The sequence below is a fragment of the Lepidochelys kempii genome, chromosome 17 (assembly GCF_965140265.1).
Source record: "Lepidochelys kempii isolate rLepKem1 chromosome 17, rLepKem1.hap2, whole genome shotgun sequence".
Taxonomy (NCBI): Eukaryota; Metazoa; Chordata; order Testudines; family Cheloniidae; genus Lepidochelys; species Lepidochelys kempii.
The window spans coordinates 8,895,657-8,914,919 of NC_133272.1; the positions used below are offsets into that span (position 1 = coordinate 8,895,657).

At 43.7% G+C, this 19,263-nt stretch overlaps 1 protein-coding gene across 14 annotated transcripts in view; it reads right to left on the minus strand.

Moving 5' to 3' along the window:
- Nucleotides 1-19,263, minus strand: part of MSI2 (musashi RNA binding protein 2) — a 377,362-nt gene that overhangs the window by 154,012 nt on the left and 204,087 nt on the right. For all 14 annotated transcript variants that reach the window (XM_073315753.1, XM_073315752.1, XM_073315757.1 and 11 more), the window contains one exon: nucleotides 12,650-12,698. In XM_073315753.1, the coding sequence (XP_073171854.1) occupies nucleotides 12,650-12,698 (49 nt within the window). The remainder of the gene's footprint in view (nucleotides 1-12,649; nucleotides 12,699-19,263) is intronic.

A 19,263-nucleotide genomic window follows, 5' to 3' on the forward strand; every position in this document is an offset into this window, starting at 1 on the left:
AGAATTATTAAGCACTGTACACTTAAAAGTGAATGTCTACAATAAGTTAAGGTATAATATTATGTTAATATTTATAATAAATTAGAGTATATTATAAATGTACTAATATCAAGTATCAATAGCATAACCACAGCCTAAATAAGTATGCATATAGGTGTGAATGACTGTACACGGTTCAGCCATTCCTCCTTGCTTTGATAAGGTCTGTAAACTGAATAATATTAACTAGTGAATTCTCACAACACCCATGTGAAGTTTTTAAGCCAATGTTTGGTAAACCACTTTGGAAAAAATCCTAGCTACAGCTATGCGTCTTCAGATCCCCAGTGCAGTTCACGGAGGACAAGTATACACTGCCTCTGTACTCTCAGGGTTAAATTCTATATCTGTGTTGAAAAACACACATCCTTAGGATAAATTTCACTAGCTGGGGAGTGGGTGTAAGGAACCACCTAGGGCAGAGTGAATGCTTCTCTCAAATCAACTATTCTCTCTAGAGCCCCATTACAAAGTGATAAAATTAACAAGGGAAGAAAAAGTAGTGCCATCTATAAATAATACCACCAGCACCCATTGGTTTTCTCTTACTTACAACTTTTAATCCGTAACTCTCAATGCACTTTACAAAAAGAGGCAAGTGTCACCACACTTGACATGTACATACATATGGCTGCCATCCCGTCATCTCCCGGGTTCGGGAGAATCTTAGGGCTAGTCTACACTAGCAGCGTGACAGCAGTGCAGTTACACCAATGCAGCTGTGCCACTGTAGCGTATCTGGTGAAGATGCTCTATGCTGACGGGAAAGAGCTCTTCTGTCGGCATAATAAAACCACCTCCGTGAAAGGCGATAGTTATGCTGGCAGGTGTAGCTCTCCCATGGACATAGCAATGTCCACACCTGCGCTTAGGTCAGCGTAACTTACATCGCTCAGCGGGATGACTTATTCACAGCCCTGAGCAACATAAGTTATACGAACATAAGTGGTAGTGCGTACAAGCCCTAAGGTTCCTTTCCTAACCTTGCTTCAAAAAAGTAGGATATGTGAGTGGCAGGAACTCTGCCAAAACAATTACACTAAATTAGCAAATGTAGGCAATATTTCTACTTATTTTAAATCCAGGTTTTTTCTAAGCTGTTTTGGGACTTTAATAAAAAAAAAAAAAGTGCACATGATCTTGTTTTACTTGAACCAGACAGCAATGACCAAATAATTTCAGAGATTCTTCATCATTTTTATGTATAAGAGATTAAAATGTCAGTTATAACTTCAGAGGTCAGTTACAAAAGTGAATTTCTGGCAGCTGTGCAGAACATGAATGTTTTTTTTCCTAAGGTGAAAAATAGCCTCTCTTCTTCGTCAAAACTTAGACAATATCATACTAACAATACCTCTCCTGTCTCCTTCAACAAGCAGAATGATTATACCAATTGCTTGTACCTGGACATTTACTTTTACGTACTGATGATATTCACTAGAAAGGGACAGTCGAAATGCCAAGCGCAGTGCACTCAAACCCCACTCTAACAGGAACACATGGAAAGGAAATAGTAACTACGCTTCCCTTTCCACATGTGTGTTTAGGTCTTACTGATATAAATAAGAAGTTCCCACGCATGCTAAAAGCGCACAAAAAGCACATAAAAAGCAGCAATATATTTCCAGTCTGAATAGTTTATTTTTAGATCAAAAACAACTGCACAAAAGCTAAGTCTCCACAAGAGAACAGGTCTCAGAGCAGCAGCCGTGTTAATCTGTATCTGCAAAAAGAAGAGGAGTACTTGTGGCACCTTAGAGACTAACAAAAGTGTTAGTCTCTAAGGTGCCACAAGTACTCCTGTTCTTTTCACAAGAGAACAGTGTATGTCTCTACTAACCAGCTTCTTCTATGCAATTTCAAGATCAGAAGCGTTACACAGCTGCACATGCCACCAGGCAATTTGGGTCCGATTTTCAAAAGAGCTGAGTTCCTGTCTGGCCCTTATTTAAACACCTAGATTATCCCAAGTGTTTAGTACACCTGGTGCTGAGCTTTAGGCAACATCTGGCCATACATGCAACAATGGGAGCTGCTGAACACTGAGCACTTTGGTAAACGTGGCCCTTTGTTTTAGGTGCCAAAATGGGAGCTGAGCAAACTTGAAAAATCAAACCCCAATTGTGAGTGGCAAGCACTTGAAAATCTGGCACTTGAAGCACACATGTATGTTTCCCTAGTTTCTAGAATCTGCTAGTTCTGTCTAAAGTACTCCTGTCACAAGATGTACAAGTGGTGAGAATTTTTGCTGCATCTTTGCAGAAGCCCATGCACAAATTTGAGCCACATGTAAGGTTCCAGTGGAATGAATGTGTGGCAACTGGGAGATCTCTTAATCGGTAGGAACACAACACTGTTTGCACCATCCAGACAGAGGAAAGAGGCCCAGGTCGTATGCTGTCACCCTGCCTTCTTGGATCATTCCAATGCACTTGGGAGTAGTTAACTACTAAGAAAACACTGAGGGTTTTGTTGACACTTTAAAACCAGCTAATGCTACATTTAACAGCAGTGATTACAGTTTGGGAGAATCAATCTCTTATAACCTCTCTTCTTCTCTGTGTGTGTCCTGTTGCTCAACATGGAGCACTGGAGAACTATGCATTGTGAGCAACGCTGGCTATTAAATGGAGGGCACATGAATAGCTTCAGCATACTCCAAAACAGTAGTTTTGAAGTCGAGAGCTTCTCAGTGCTTGCTAAAGTGTGTTCTGGTATCTTCTTTGCAAGTGCAAAATTACAAGTCACTGGGTTCACCCTCTCTTGTGCCCTCCTGACTCATTGTTAATAGACAGCTGGGGGAGGGACTTAGAAAGGCGAGTTGCCCCAAATTAAAGAGAATCTTCATATACTGCATCCCATCTCCATTTGGCTCAACTGTAGATTAAACAACTTGGCAGATAGTTAACAGGCTCCCCATCTTTTTGTCTGGACGCTTTTCATCCATCCCTCCTCTCCTTTTCCAGCAGTCAACATTCACCCACTAATTCTTCTCTACCTAAACAGATATGGCAAAAAAGCCTCCGCAAAAGCCACACGACCACAGTTCTCGGGATCACTCAGCAAGGAGTCATGCAGCAAAACAAGTAAGTGCAGCCACAGTCTTGCTTCATCTGCTTGACACTCTAGGCAGCAAATTCGGAGGCCTTCTAGAGCTCTCTTACATAATGAAGTTAGAAGGACATTCATCTTGTGAGATTCTTTCCAACCCTTAAGATCAATAACTAATGTGAATTCAAGATTTTATCTGGGGTCTGCAAGGGTAACAAAATCAACTTTTTTTTTCCAATTACTAAATCCTTCCACGATTAACCCAGTATTTTTCAACAGGCTCTCTCACCTTCCATGGGCTAAAGAAAGTAGTCTTCCAAAAAGTTCTGAGCTTTTCTCTCTCTCTCTCTTTCCTTAGAGTACAGAAAAAGCAGACTGGCAACATTTTCCTTCCACTAAGAAATGGCTAATATTATTAGCAGCTAAGCTGAACCAGTGACTTCTGCTTTATAAAGTATTAGCTCATCAGGTGAAAGTTGCTGCAATGAAATTACCAAACTAAAAAAAGAACCATTGCAAGCTATTATTATATTGCACAGGAATAAACCAGAGAATTGTTTGTCATCCAGTAACCGAAGAGCAGACCATTCCATCAATTAAACACTTAAATGGATTTTTGCATCCTCCAATAAGTACAGGAAGGCAGATTGGGATGAAATATAATACCTTTGAATACTGCTTTTATTAGACAGCATCTAGGAATGGACAGCCAGATGAGAGACCACCACACGCAACAAAGTGGTTAGCAAATCATGCTATTTTCATATTTTGGAGGTCCCACAGTGGTTGTAACAGGTTACTGGAAATTGCTATGAGTGGGACTTCGAAAGCTTCCCATAGACTTCAGATAAGAGCAGAGCTAGGCCAATGCTGAGCAGTTCTGAAAATCTACCCTGTATCACTGGTTAATATCAAGTATTATTTAGATTTGCTATTTAATGTTACACATCTAGACACGTTACACTGTATTCCATCCTTTCAAGAAACAGAAATTGAATTTTAATATTTTCCCCATTCCCTTACCTCTGGTGTAGTAACTAGAGAAAAATCACAACAGACATTTTATCAACTACTTCTCTTTTCCTTGTCTTTTTTGAGAATTAAGACTAACCCAAAAGTGGTTTCAAGGATTGCCATTCACACTGCCACTGCACACACCTGCATTGTAAACAGGTTTCAAAATCCAATCAGAATGTAATAACTGGTAAAATCTGGGGTGCTTTATGCAGGATCGATATAGCAGAACTCTCTTCATTACAACAACAACGTAGACAACTTACCAGCCTGATTAAGAGTGGCCACTTGTTCAAACAAAAAATGTCTGCAAAGACTTAATGACTAAAACACTAGAATAAAGATGACTCACTGCATTTCATTTAAGGTGATATTTGTTTCTTCTTTTCACCTTTGTTTGGCAGACAAAGATCCAGAGTTTCGCATTTAATATCTATATAGCATCTGCTCAAGCAGAAAAATGTTTTAGCACCAGCCAACTGCTTCTGCCATTAGGAGAAATTTGAGCTAATGCCGTCTCAATTAAATAGCAGGCATTGCCATTCACTACCACAAGGATAAAGTCAATTCTCTCGGAAACAGCGTGGTAAGTGTAGCTGATCCTCCAAAGTGTTGAATGCTCCTGTGAGGAACCGCAACTCCCTCGTCATCTGAAGTGCTCAATGCCACACAAGATGGAGACCCAAGTTCAGTTTAAGTGGCCTATACTAGAAATGGCAAGATCTCTTGCAACGGGCATTTCAGCATCTGTTAGTCCTGAATGAATGACTGGGTCTTCACTTCCCAGTCCTGCAGGACTCTTTCAAACAATTCACGTAAGGACGCTACTATGAAGAGAGACACTATTGAGTGCAAGTAGTAAAACAAGACTATAAAAAAAATCAAAGCCAATAAAATAAAAATATCACAGAACTGCTAAAACTTGTTGCTTTCCTTCCCCCCCTCCCCAGTTTGCATTAAGGGACTGGGGCTTTTTAGAAGCAAAGGTGCCCTCTGTCTACGTAGCCCTCAACTTCAGTAGTTATGAAACTTTTCTTCAGATAAGATAATGGAAAGTTGTTTTTGACAGGAGACTCCATCCTCTAAGGGCTTATCCCTCAGGCTTGCACCTGATAACACAGGACTACCAAACACAATATTCCATCTCCCTCCAAAGTGTATATAAAAATAGCGGAATTGGAGCTGTTAAAGCACATCTCAGCAATAGCATGGAGCACAAACATAAATGTTTCCCAGCGCCCAGGTGGTTTGGAAAGTGCTTACAGCAGCACAGTGTCACACAGAGGAGACACATCAAGGATCACCTTGAGATCAGAAATGGAAAGGCACAAGGAGAATTGACGCTGCGGGAAACAAGGAAAGACGAACTCATCACTGTTTGATTTTTTTTTAACTCTACACTGCAGCCTCCCCCCATCTTCACAGTGGTGCCCACAAGAGCAGCACTACCCTACCAGGTAGAGTTAATCCTTGGGTTTGGGCAGTAGATAATCCTGTGAAAAGACTGCCACTGGAGTCAGCTGGCAAGAGCAAGGGTAGTTATATGTGGGATGTGTGTGCAGAATCAGGCCCATGGTCCTAATGGGGATTAGAACCCAGGACTTTGGGGTTCAAAAACAAAAGCCTCTGCCATTTGAACTAATCGAGCATCTCCATCAGCTACCTAGAGAGTATAGCTTTTATCTTCTCTCTGGATCAGTCACTAGAGGGCAACAAATCCTGCAGACTTCACCCAACACATTATACATGCAAAGTTGTGCAGTCTGGTTATGCTGAAAGATGATGCATTCCCTTGGATCTCAGGATTCTACCTACTGTGCTCCCGACCTACCTCTGAGGTAGAAGAGGAAGTGACTTTCATGAATTACCAAATGTAATTCTCAGACAGAGTAGGTAGACAATAAAAATCCCAGATTAGGAGTCTGCAAACGCCTAAGGAAAGAAAAAGTAATGAATCCATATTCATTTTGGAATACAACTCCTTGGACCACCTGCCGTGTGTTGCATAAGCCACTCCTTAGTCTGTAGAGTTTAAGCAAAGAACACAAAGAACATGGATAGTGGTGGGTAGAAAAATCGCTGGAACATGTTCAGTCTGGCTAAATCTCCGCCTTGCCGAGGAATTAGCCCCTCGGTGCTCCTTTAACTTCATCATTTCAGCGGACCAGGTCAGAGAGGACACTTAGCCCACCTTGTGCCAAAGACAAGCCCCATGTAACATTGCTCTTAAACACAACAAGCAACTGAAGATCTTGACCGGGGGAGGATATGTCATGTCTGTTTTCAGGTTGGCTGAAAAGTAGACATTGGAAATATCCTCAAAAATCAAGGAAACCATCTGGGGCTGGACTTCCAAAATTAGGTAAAGGGCTTGGACAAAGAGTTCCCATTCATTTCTAATGGGATTTGGGTGTTCAAATTTCTTTGGTGGCTTTGAAAATCTCAGCCCTTCAAGTTTTGTTTTTTTGTTTTGTTTTGTTGCTCAGTTGCTGGGTTCTGCAATTTTAAATAGAAGTATTTTATGGAAGAGATAGTGGTGAGGGGAAAAAAGATTATCAGCAAGTTTTTGTACTCCAGCAACCAGCAGTCACTAGGCTCCCTACTGAAGCAAATTGACACACACAATGAATAATTTAGGAGTGGGTCATGAGCTCAAGTCTCCTGATTCTGCCATAGAGACAGAGGATGATGCAACTCGCTCAAGCCAGCGGTCCTGGTGTTCTAGGAAATCGGGCTTGGCCGCTATCCCCACACTAATTTCCAGGGCTTGTAGCACTTCTTGACTTTACTCAGAATACTCTAAACTTCTTGGCAGTCTCCCTAAACAAATGAGCTATATACATTACTCCAAGAAGCTGACACTTTTGTGGCTCAGACAATAACTGTATCAGTCAAGCAAGCCCGCACAAAGAGTAAACACAGGAACACAAGTGGCTGGAGTCTGAAAGACAAATTACATAAGCTGTTAAAATCTGTTTCCACTTGGGGGAAGAAATCATGAGTCATGTCAGGTTTTTATTTCCCCCCGTAACATGTTAAAGCAGAGAGGTGTTTGTAGTGTAACATCTCTATCATACAGAGGGAGCCATATACTGAGAGACAGAAGCATACTACTTAATACTACTGGAGATTCCCATTGAAAATAATCCTGCATCAACTTTCAGAGCACTCTACAAGCAATAAAAAGAAAAGGAGCACTTGTGGCACCTTAGAGACTAAAATTTATTTGAGCATAAGCTTTTGTGAGCTACATGAAGTGAGCTGTAGCTCATGAAAGCTTATGCTCTAATAGATTTGTTAGTCTCTAAGGTGCCACAAGTCCTCCTTTTCTTTTTGCAGATACAGACTAACACGGCTACTACTCTGAAACCTACAAGCAATAAAGAATCTTCATCACTCCTGTGTGGTAGGTAAGGGCAAATTACCTTGTGATTCTGCTTCCTCTGAGATACCATCAACTTAGAATTCTCACTCTTGGGTTTTAAAACTCAAGCACTCTTGAAACCTCCAAGAGTCCTATAATGGTGGTATCTTTAAAGAAGTACAGTTATCACCTTTTACATGTGAGAAAAGTGAGTCAGAATGGTTGTCTCTTGCCCAAACTCAGTGAGGCAGCTAAGATTAGAATTCAGGAGTTTCTGGTGCTCATTCCCACAGATCACACTGCTTCAAAGAAAAACCAAATTATGCTGCCATTAAAGGTACGTGCCAAATTTAAGACCTAATTTCAAGTCTAAAGGAAATTAATACAGCAAGAACTCTGGCTTTTAATTACTACATCTCAAGACTTTACAGGATTACATTTAGCATACGTTCCAGGCAATCTGTACAGAATATAAGGCTGCAAGGGAATGGATGGGCTGCACCCAAGATAAGTGGCTGCATAGCCAAGATGCTCATGGTCAGATAGCCAAGTGCTGGCTGCCTACCTACCTAGAGTTTCTGCTAAACTGTTTCTTCTGTACACGGAGATAAGTAAATGAACAGGTCTTTGAGGCAGCTCACCCTTGGCCATAATTTGAACTTTTAAAGAGAGATTGTAGATGGATTAAGGACACGGGTTGCAGAAAGCACCAACATTTCAGCCTGTCTATCCCACTCGCAATTCAGGACAGGCCTAGACACTCCTTTTTCCAGACTAGCCCAGGATCAATTCCCTCCCAGTCCTCTTCCCCCTTTATAGACACTTGCCTGGGCCCGGTTGAAATATTTGAAATTTCAAAATTGACAAAACTTCTGAATGGTTAACTATAAACTAAAAAACAACAACAAACAGCATTTCCCCACCTCGTTTCTTTGATCAGCTATGGGCTGAATAAAATTTTGTTGAATGTTGAAATTTCAAATTTTGGGGGGAAAAAGAGGGACTTAAAAAAAAAAAGATTTTTATGACTAGTTTCCTCTTCCCAAATAGCTCTGTTTTGTCTTCTTTTAAGGGGTTCTGTGTCTTCTCATTGTTTTTGCACCGATTTAATGAAAACAGATTGAGTCAAGTCAGCAGAAGTCCCTGATACGGACACACATAATTGTTTAGCTTGCAATCCACACGATCTAAACTGGGGCCATGTCTACACTGCGGCTGCTACAGCAGCATAGCTGTGCCACTGTAATCCCACAGTGTACACACAAACTATAGCAACGGAAGTAGTTTGTCCATCGCTGTAGAAAATCCCCCTTCCCAAGTAACGGTAGCTAGGTCAATGGAAGCATTCTCCAGTTGACCTAGCTGCAGCTGTTCCGGAGTTTAGTCAGCATAGGCACATTGCTCAGAGGTGTGGGTTTTTCACAGCCCTGAGTGCTGTAGATAGATCAACCTAATTTTAAGCGTAGACCAGGCCTGATATAAACATTTAATTGTGCCTCCTGCTCAGGAAGTCCACTGATTAGGTTTTTACAACTGATTTAAAGTTAAAATAGTGTAAAAACCATGTGTAGACCAGCCCTCGGTCCTTGAGCCTCCTCTCAAGCAAAGCAGATAGCTGTGTAATTTGCTGCTGTTGAATACTTTCACTGCACTGACTGCCCCTCCCTGCTCCACAGGGCCCTGAACTCAGAGATCTTACCTTAATCCACCCCTGAAATCAGTGAACAGGGATTTAACATCAGTGGAAGGAAGAGCGGTTTTGTGGTTAAGACAATGAACAGGAAATTCAATTATCTGAATTCAGTTCCCAGCTCTAACACAGACTTCTTGGGTGAGACACTTTGGTCCTTCTGCATACCAGTTTCCCATCTGCAATGTGGGAATAAACTGTACTCCTTTCTCCCACCCTGTCTTGTCCATTGGACTGTAAGCTGTTTGGGGCAGAGATGGTCTCCCAGTATGTGTTTAAATAGCACCAGGAAGCCCTAGTCTCAATCGGGAGCCCTAGGCATTACTGTAATATAAATAAATCAATAATAATGGTCAATTGGCAATTTCAGCCTGGGGGGATATGAAGACCACAGCTGTGATTCCAGCTCCACAAACTTGTCTTCCCCACCTGGTGGGCACACGTCAATATTCAATCCCACTTGTTACACTGAGCAATCTTTGCCGGAAGGCAACACCAGAAACTCAAGGCAAACCAATGGATAGATGCAGGTGTGATTGGAGGGAACTGGTTCTACTTGCACTTTGCTAAAGATGCAGGCAAGGAAAGGTGTCAATAGAAAGTTACTATCATCCACCTCCGGGGCATTAATTAATCCTTTAAACAAACAGCAAAGCCCAGTGCTTGACACCCACCCAAGTGCCTTCATTATTTCTATTTTACATGGCACCATTATGAATCCAAACCAGCCACAAAACATCCTCCCCATCCATCTGCATGTATCCACTTTTTGGTTCTTGTCTTACACTGAGAAGAGATCAGAAGCTCTTTGGAGCACAGACCATCTTTTTGTTTGGGTTTATGCCGCACTTAGCACAATGGGCTCCTGATCCAGGACTAGGGCTTCTAGGTACTACTCCAGTGCAAATAAATAGTACAACCACCACCACAACTGCTCACTGCTTCCCCCTCCAACATCTTCCCATTACGTTTTCCTGAGCTGTCAGACCTTCAGACTGAAAACAGCTTTACCTGATCCAGTGAGACATGAAATATGCAGTTTTAGGAGGGGAGATGGGGGTGGGGGAATTATATTTATTCTAGCACTGACACCCAAGTCTCTCATAATTGGGGTGCATTCACTCCACTCCTTCATTAAGGATAATTAGACCAAATGGCTCCTTAAATAGCTGTGGAATGCATCCTTATTACTTGCTTTAAGGACGAGTGGCTTAAAGTGATGCACTGGGGTTCCCAGAGCCCTTATTTCCCATGCACCCCAACACACCATACATTCTTACCCCAAACCACTGGCTGGAGTTTTGTGTTATAAATACCAGACTCCTCCCAGCAAAGCAGAGGACTCAGATCAAAGGTGCAAATGAAAGGAGGAAACTACAGAGTGAGATTTTTCCGAAGCGCTCAGCACTGACCTAACTCTGCTCCCATTGAAGTTAACGGTAAAACTCCGACTGACTTGGAAAGCAGCTGATTTAGGGTGATGTTGGCAGCATGGAAAATCCTATCCTACATGCATAATTACAGGATCTAACCACGCAGGGCCACATTTGCATTCAAAACTGGCAATCGCGCATGCCAGAGCAATTGTTATCTCCCTGCCTACTCCCTAATCTCCAAGTCATGCTTCACTCCACACAGCTCCCGTGTCCTCCTTTGCTCACTTCTCACTCCGTGCCATCTTCCAAGCATGAGGGACAGTCAACATACCCCATGTATCCTCCCTTCTCCTGCAAACTCATTTATTCCATTCATCACGCAGCTTCGTCCCCCTTGAAGCAGGGATTCCACCTTTTATCTGGCATAAAACACCACGTCCATTACAATGCTAGAATAATAAAATAAATAATCAAGTCCACATGCAGACTGGTGCCCACCATTTGTGTTACCCAATCCCAGTGCATGTCTGTGTTTTGAAGACACCATCTAGGGACTGATTTTGGAAAGGCTCCTGCATCCCCTCTCCCCCCATCCCAGATTTCTAACTCTGTTTCCTCCCTTCAGCAGTGACATGTCAACCAGAGATCATAAACCCAACCTAGGCAGCAGGAAGAATAAATGGAAATGAAAGCACATGCATTCAAAACTGACATCAAGTGAGAAAACTTCTCCCTTCCCCTCCTCAGAATTAAGGCTGCTATGCTGGAAAATGGCCCACTGGCCCGTGGAAGTTAATTAGGGAGCATTTTGGAAACACTTGGTAGCAGCCTCCCCACAAAGTGGCCAGTACAAGGAGGAGCCAAGATAAACCCAAAGACCGTTCTCATTCTGCCTTGAAAATGGGCTCCGTGATGTTAGACTAGCAGGGCAAGAAGCAGAGAGGGTCTCAGAGGAAATGAAGGCTGAGAGGCAGCAGAGAGACAAAATGGTTAAGCAGAGAAGACAGGAGATGGAGGGACTGAAGGAGGGAAACAAGGTACAAGAGGATCCTAGAAGGAAGAATCAAAGAGGATCTAAGTGCCAGACTGATGCTTTGCTGTGCACGTGGTCAGTGTCCTGTACTGTAAAGACATCCAGCCTCCAGTTCCCAAGCTATAATTGGTGATCACAAAGGAGGAGCAGCATTTTGGAACATGGTCTCTGAGCAGCGGCGTTGCAGGGGGTAGGGGGAAGAGGCTGTGAAAAGATTGCAGAGGGTTAAAGAGTGACAGGTGTCTTACTTCTAAGGAAAAACGGAACCTCTAATACTGGCATTGTCAATTTGCACATCCAGGCATGCTTCTAGTTGCTAGTCTAAAAGACTTGCATATGCATTCAAGTGTGCACGTGCCCTGGGTGTGTGCACATTTAGAGAGTGGGTGGAAGCCAGTTGGCAATTGGGCCCAATCTGGTCTAAGCTACACTGAAGTAAGGGAATTGCAACTTGCTCATCCTCAAGTGTAAACAGGCATCACAGGCTCATGCAGATATCTGTTATGGGGCCTCAGAGTATGTCATGTGTACAAAACACGGAGAGGTCTGAGTGAGTGCTTATCCCCTCAGTACTGAAGGCTGCACCCACTTGCCATACATCTTTGTTGGGCCACAAGAGGGTGACCAGGGAGAAAAATGAAAATTTCTTCTAGCTCTAAACGTTACTCTGTCCCTTTCCACCTCAGCATCAGATGCCTAATGATCCCCCTAGTGTGCCACACTTATCTCCACACAAGGCCACGTATCCCAGCAATCATCCTTCCACCAAAGTCAAGCTGAATAGGACTTTCTTTGGGCCACGAAGACAGGACTCTATAAAGTGGCCAGAAGAGTTGTGTCTGTTGAGAAATCCAAGCTACCCCCAGACACACACAAAAACCAAGGCCCGAGCACGCCCACCTCTGCCTTGATCCCGCCACACGGGGAGGTGGCTCACATCCCAGTCTCCTTGCATGGCAGCACTGAAAGCTGCTGTTGGGGCCACTGGGCCAGCCAGACCTGCAGTGTTACATTCACCACACAGAGTTTTTGCATTTGCCAATTATAAAATGTGGCATCTGAACTCAGATACTCTCTCTTACCTCTATGCCTGTTGGTAGTCTTGTCAAACATAAGCATGGCATCCTCTACCTGCAAGACACAAGAGGCATGTTTTAGTACATTTGCTACAAGGTTAATGAAGACATACAAACAAATCAAGTACTGAGGAGGCACGGTTGGGGTAATGGCAGGGTAAATCCAGGTATGGCAGGCCACACGGATTCATCGTATCTCATTTCCTTTGCCTGGAGTCAGCTCTTTCTTTTGGAAACCTGCCACTGTCAACAAAAAGCCTAGCTGGCATTTGATCCTAGAGGGAAAACGCACTTTTAAAGTTTTATTGCCCTAAAAAGCACAAACATCCAAGTTGCTTTTTTCCTGAGGCAGCTGGAGAGAGATAAGGAGGGGCCCCAGAGTCACTGATGCAAATCAAGCCCATGACTTCTCCAACGGCTATCACTGTGCTGGATGGGAATTAGAAGATTTCAGAAAGTATGTGTCGGGCAAAATCTAGTCAGCCAAAAAGGTATTCAGAGGTTTTCAAGAGGCCTTTTGAAAAGCAACAGGAAGAAGGGAGGGGGACAGAGGTTTAATTTGCATCAGGTTTGGCATTTCCACTTCGGAAGAGAGGGCTGCCTGATGAAATGTATTGAAGCGCAACAAAAATTACTTTCAAGTTTCATCACTCTTTGCATGATTTATTCCACCTACATTTAATCTGTGCAGCCACACCTACATTTTACATTTATTTTTGACTGAGGCTGTGCGGGGATTTCTTTTTAAGTACATTGTATTTTAAACTATTCAGAGACTTCAGAAACTTCAGCAGGATGCTGCTGCACTCTTATGGAAAAGTCCTATAGAATTTAACAGAAAATTATAACCTTTGAATAGACTTTTAACTACTATTTAATAAAGAATTATATCTCTGCTTTAGATAAGATGATGGTGAAAAACAAACATACAAACTCCAAGCCACAAAATGGATCTCATTCTTTTTTCAACTCTCATTTTTTTACAATAATTTCTACAGTTGGGTTCATCCCTATTGAATTCTACAAAGAATTCCCCCCCCACCAAAAAAAACATATTATTTACCCACTCATTTTAGAAAAACTGATTTATTTGAAGAGTCACTCTGCAATGGCACCCACCCTGCAAAAATTACCATGCAGGTGATGCAGGGAGAGGATAGTCCCCGAGGATAGCTCAATCTTGCATGCTTTAAGCATGCATGGTGTTACAGTCTTAGACTTTGCAGGGCAGTAGCATAATTTGGGAGAGTGATTAAAAACACAGGGTGGACCTGTCCCTATTACAGTGTTGGAGGCAGCTTCCATGATACAGTAGAAATTGCAACGCAGTAAAACCTCAAACTGTGCTTAGACTCCTTTTAAACCCCATTTCAGCTAACACTGCTGAGTCCCATTCACATTCATTTGCACAAATGTGCTGAAAACAGCCTGAGCTGAAAGGACGTAACATGCTTCCTTCCTTCTGTTTAATCTTTCATCCACAGCATGAACGGGACCTAAACCACTGGCACAATGAGAATCCAAACTAAATTAAGTATATTGTTCTGTCACCTCACTCCCCTTCCTTACCTCATAAAAAACAACACAAAACAAAAACAAAAAACCCACACACACAGGTGTCAGTAAGGTTAGAGAGCAAATAAGGACCATTCCCTTAGCTCTCATCAGAGCCCTGGAATTACGGGTTGATCTGTGATTGTTAAAATTCTCAAAGGCTTCAAGCACACAGGGATCAGAATCATGTTTAGCAGCTAGCCCAGTTTCTCTGAACAACATGCATTCTCTTTTCTTCACCTATACCCCCCTGGAGCATCACTGAAAGCAAACTGTGTGCTGAACACCCCTTTGTCCCCAAGCTAGTCAGTCTACACAGTACAGCTTTAGGACACTGCTCACCACAAAATCTTTGTCCAAAATCCCAACCCCAGCCTGGAGAGGGCCCCCAGGGCTCATTTGCACTATAAATAAAACATAACAAGAGGTCCAGTCCCACCACTATGTCGCATCTGGGTCAGAGGACAACAATTAGAATGTACAGTGTGGAAAGGTTCTCACGACTGTAACCTGGCCAGAAGCCTCAATCCTCGATCAGGGGTGTCATTACAAAGTAGTGCCTTGTACAGGGATTTGAACGGCTGTGGACATCTGAAGCACAGGGTGAGTTTCCCCTGCCACGGGGAGCCTGTAACCCAGGCTAACAGAGCATGATTCTTTAGCCTGCTGTAGCAGCTCAACCAACAGAGAGGCTAAAATTTGTGTTGTTTTAAAAGGCTGCTTTGGTAGCTAGGAAACAAGGGCTGAACAAACAGGTGCCCAAAAGGCATTGCTCTGCAGCGCTCATCAACAAGGGGAACAACTGTCTCCAAAGGAAAAGTAATGCACAGGGTGATGCTGATCCTACTGCACCTCATCCATACCCCAGAAGACAGCACTAAGCTGATTAGCAGAATGCTAGTCTCTGTGCACTAATTCCCCAAACTCCTCCCTCTTTACTGAGCAACAGTTTACGAGGGGCACTGGAAATACACATCCTTCTTTAGAGGTGAACTACAGAAGGAAAAAAAATGCATTGGCCCTTTGCTCATTTCTCCCCATCTCCACTGAAAATACCACGAGTGACAAGGTCTGGACAAGAGCTCTGCAAATTACAGATTTCTTTTTGATTGAAAAGAAAAAAACAAACAAACAAACAAGTGTTTAGGATCAAACTGAAATGTAAAAAAACCAATTCATTTCCAGCAGAATGAAATATTTAAGTTGGATTTCAAGTACTTTTTTTTGTTTTTTGTTTTTAATTAGAGGACATCTTAAAACAAAAAGTTCTTTTGATTTGAAAAAGCAAAATGTTTCCGTTTTTTAGTGTGTGTTTTTTTAATAAACACAAATAGTTAGTCGAAACTGACATGAATTAGTGAAACATTTTGGTGTTGTTGAATCTGCATTTTTCTCTGAAAAAAAGTTGTCCATAAAAAATTTCACTCCGCTCTGATCCTGACTTCCCTTTTGCTGTGCCGCTGAGGCCTGGCTTTCCCTTACAGAGCTGCAGCTGTGCCGCTGTAGCGCTCAGTGAAGATGGCACCTATGGCAACGGGAAAGCTTCTAGGTATGCCAGCTCCCTGGAGAGGTGGTAGTTCTGTTGATGGGAGAAGCCCTCCTATCAACACAGCATTGTCTACACCGGGAGTTCGGTGGTGTAACTGCATCATCGCTCACAGGGTTGGATTTTCCACACCCAAGTGAGGTAGTTATACCCACATAAGTTTGCAGTGTAACCAGGGCTAAGAGAGTCTTATCAGGCAGGACTTCAATAGGCTGAAACCTGATCTGCAGCTCTCAACAGCCCTTACCCTCCTCAACTGTGGATGGCAGGAGGGACAACACGGGCTTCAGCCCATTGGGCAGTCATTGTCTCACTGCTCCAAGCACTGCCCAAATCCTGATATGAGAGAAGGGATGGTCTTGGAATTGGACTGGCTCTCAGGAGATGCAAATGTAGTTCCTGGTTCAGCCACGGACTTGCTGTGTGTCCTGGGGAGAGAGATTTCAGCGCTCTGTGCTTCAGTTCCCCGTCTGTCAAATGGAAATTGATGATGTGTTCGCCCTTAGAGTGACTTCGGTGGGAGTTAGGCACCTAATTACCTTTACAGATCTGGTCCAATGCTTTTGCTGTGTGTTCGCACAGCACTTACTACAATGAGACCCCATGCTTGGTCAGGGTCTTTAGTGGACAAATCAGTAACAGTAACTTCCCAGGCTGGGGGAGATTTCTGCCTCTTCGGGAGGAAACCATGTGAGCTCAACCATCTTTGTGAGATTTGTGCTTTGTCCATACTGGGAATAGGACTGTAAAAGTTTTGGCTCACAAGCAAAACCATAAAGGAGAGGTAGAGATCCAGGAGTTCAACTCTGAAACCCTGCAAAATTTAAAGGGGTGAAACAGTTCTGTTGGAGCTGAGTGATTTTGACCAACTTCTAGTTCAAATCTACCCTTAGAAAGTAGCAGAGTGTTTGTAAGCCAGCTGGTGCACTTTCAGCAATGCCTAATTGGTTATCTTTTCTGTTTCCGAAGGTCAGAACATTTTATCTCCGAACATTTTATCTCCGTCTCTGCCCTTTCTGAGTTAACCCCACCCCACATCATTTTTAGGGCAGCCATTGTAACAGAAGAATAGCCTCTTTCCTCCATAGTCCCGTGACACAATAGGACTTCTCAATGACTCCTGAATAGATAAAGTGCAATGGTGAAAGAAAAATTCTCCTAACACTTTACAAAATAAAACAACTAAGAGCCAGATAGATAGGGGAGAGAGAAAAATCAATATTGATAAGACTGCGTGCTTAGGAAAACTTTTCACCAGTTGCAAAAGTAAAAGGGAAGAGGGGGAGGTAAAGGGAAAGGGAGGGAAGAAACTTATTAATTCAGAAAACCTATCAATGCTATGGAAATCTGGCAGAACAGCAAGAACTGAAACTAGAAGAATCTGAATATACAAAAGGACTGAATAGAATGAAAAAACCCACACTGCTTCACATACACAGCTTGTTTCTCACGGTTCTCTGTGAATCAAACACAAGTGGCTTGTTTAAGTCTTCATCAAGGAGAAATAAGGGACACAGTAAAGGTAACCGGTAGTAAACCCAGTAGTAAGCATATTGTTCTCTCTCTATTTTAGGAGGTGAGGAGGATACAAGATCTGCACAAATGAAACTCAAGTAGGTTTGGTTGCTATTCCCAATAAAGATGCATGAGTTAACCCTTTAGTTCAACCTGGGATTTTTCCTGTTTGACTATATTAGGGGTGGCTGGATGCAGCAAATCTTCCAGGTCTTGGTTAAAAACATGCAACCACTAACTTATCTTAAAAGTATGGAAGTTTGTCTAGTGGTAAGAGATGAGACTGGAAGACAGGATTTCTATTCTGAGCTGTGATACTGACTTGCAGTGTGACCCTGAGCAAGTCACCAATCATAATCAGTTTCATCTGTAGACGTCACTGTGCTTTACAAAGATGAAAAAGAATAATTATCCCCACTTTACAGATGGATAAACTGAGGCAGAGAGGTGCAGTGACTTACCAAAGAAACTGCTGACCTACTGTGCAGGGTTTTTTGTGAGGCTGACAGCTTGTTCATTGTTCGGAGCTCATCAGAAAAAACGCGCTATAGAGGGGTAATGTAACAGTACTGTAATATGATTAGCTAAGGCGCTTGCTTTTCTACCTGCATTGTAAAACACCTAGTGTAACCCACTGATCGGTGTATATTATATAACCCTCAACTACAGAGCCTGGATCTTTAGCTCAAATTGTAGAGACTAATGATTTTAGCTGCAGGCATCCCCAGCTCAATCCTGTGTTAGGTAAGGTGGCTATCACATAAAGATGCTCTGTGGGCACCAGGGAAAAAATACTCAGCTACACGTAACTGAAATTGCACAAGTGTTCAGAGTTTTACAAGGCTTTTATTGTGAAGTAAAACTCTCCTCAGCCCCAGAGAACCTGCCTGCAGAAGAGCAAGCCTGAGAGAGTGGGCTTTGACATGCACCCTGATGGTCAATGCTTGAACTCAAGTCAGTCTGAGAGTACATCTAAACTGCAAAATAAAGTGGGTTCTTAACTCAGGTTAAAACCTGAGATGACACGGCAACTCGACTTCTAACTCAGGTATTTTCTAACTCTTGAGATGCATCAGGGAGGAGAAACTAGGGTTGCCAAGTGTCCAGTTTTCAACCAGGATGCCCTGTCGAAAAGGGAGCCTCGCGTCTCTCGTCAGCACAGCTGACTGGTCCGCTAAAAGTCCGGTTGGCCACAGTGGCCAGCTCCGCACAGCTCCCAGAAGCAGCTGGCATGTCCCTCCAGCTCCTTGGTGCAGGCTCGGCCAGGGGGGTTCCACATGCTGCCCCGAGCACCGGCTCCGCATCTCCCATTGGCCGGGAACCACAGCCAAGAGGAGCTGTGGGGGCAGCACCTGCGGGCATGGGCAGCACACAGATCCCCAGCCGCTCCGCCTAGGAGCCAAAAGGACATGCTGGCCACTTCCAGGAGCTGCCTGAGGTAAGCGCCTCCTGGAGCCTGAACCCTTCACCCCCTCCCATACCCCAGCCCTAGGTCAGAACCCCCTCCCGCACCCTAACTCCTTGCTCCAGCCATGGGTCCCCTCCTGCACCCACACTCCCTCCTGGAACCCGCACCCCTAGGCCCCAGCCAAGAGCCTGCTTCATCCCTGGCCCCACCTCAGAGCTCTCACCCTGTCCCACACCCCAACACTCTGCCCCAGCTCAGAGCCCCCTCCCACACTGTGAACCCCTCAGCCCCACCCCCAGCTTGGAGCCTCCTGGACCCCAAGGCCTCATCCCCAGCCAGAGCCCTCATCCCCTCCTGAACCCTAACCCCCTGCCCCAGCCCAGTCAAAATGAGCAAGTGTGGGGGAAAGCAAGCGACAGAGGGAAGGGGGATGGAGTGAGCGGGGCGGGACATCTGATAAGGGGTGGGACCTGGGTGAGGCCTCAGCGAAGGGGAGGGAAGGGCAAGGGTGTTCCATTTTCTGCAATCAAAAAGTTGGCAACCCTAGGAGGAGCCCACATCCCAAGGGTTTATGTCCTCTCAGCTTTGTGGGGACAG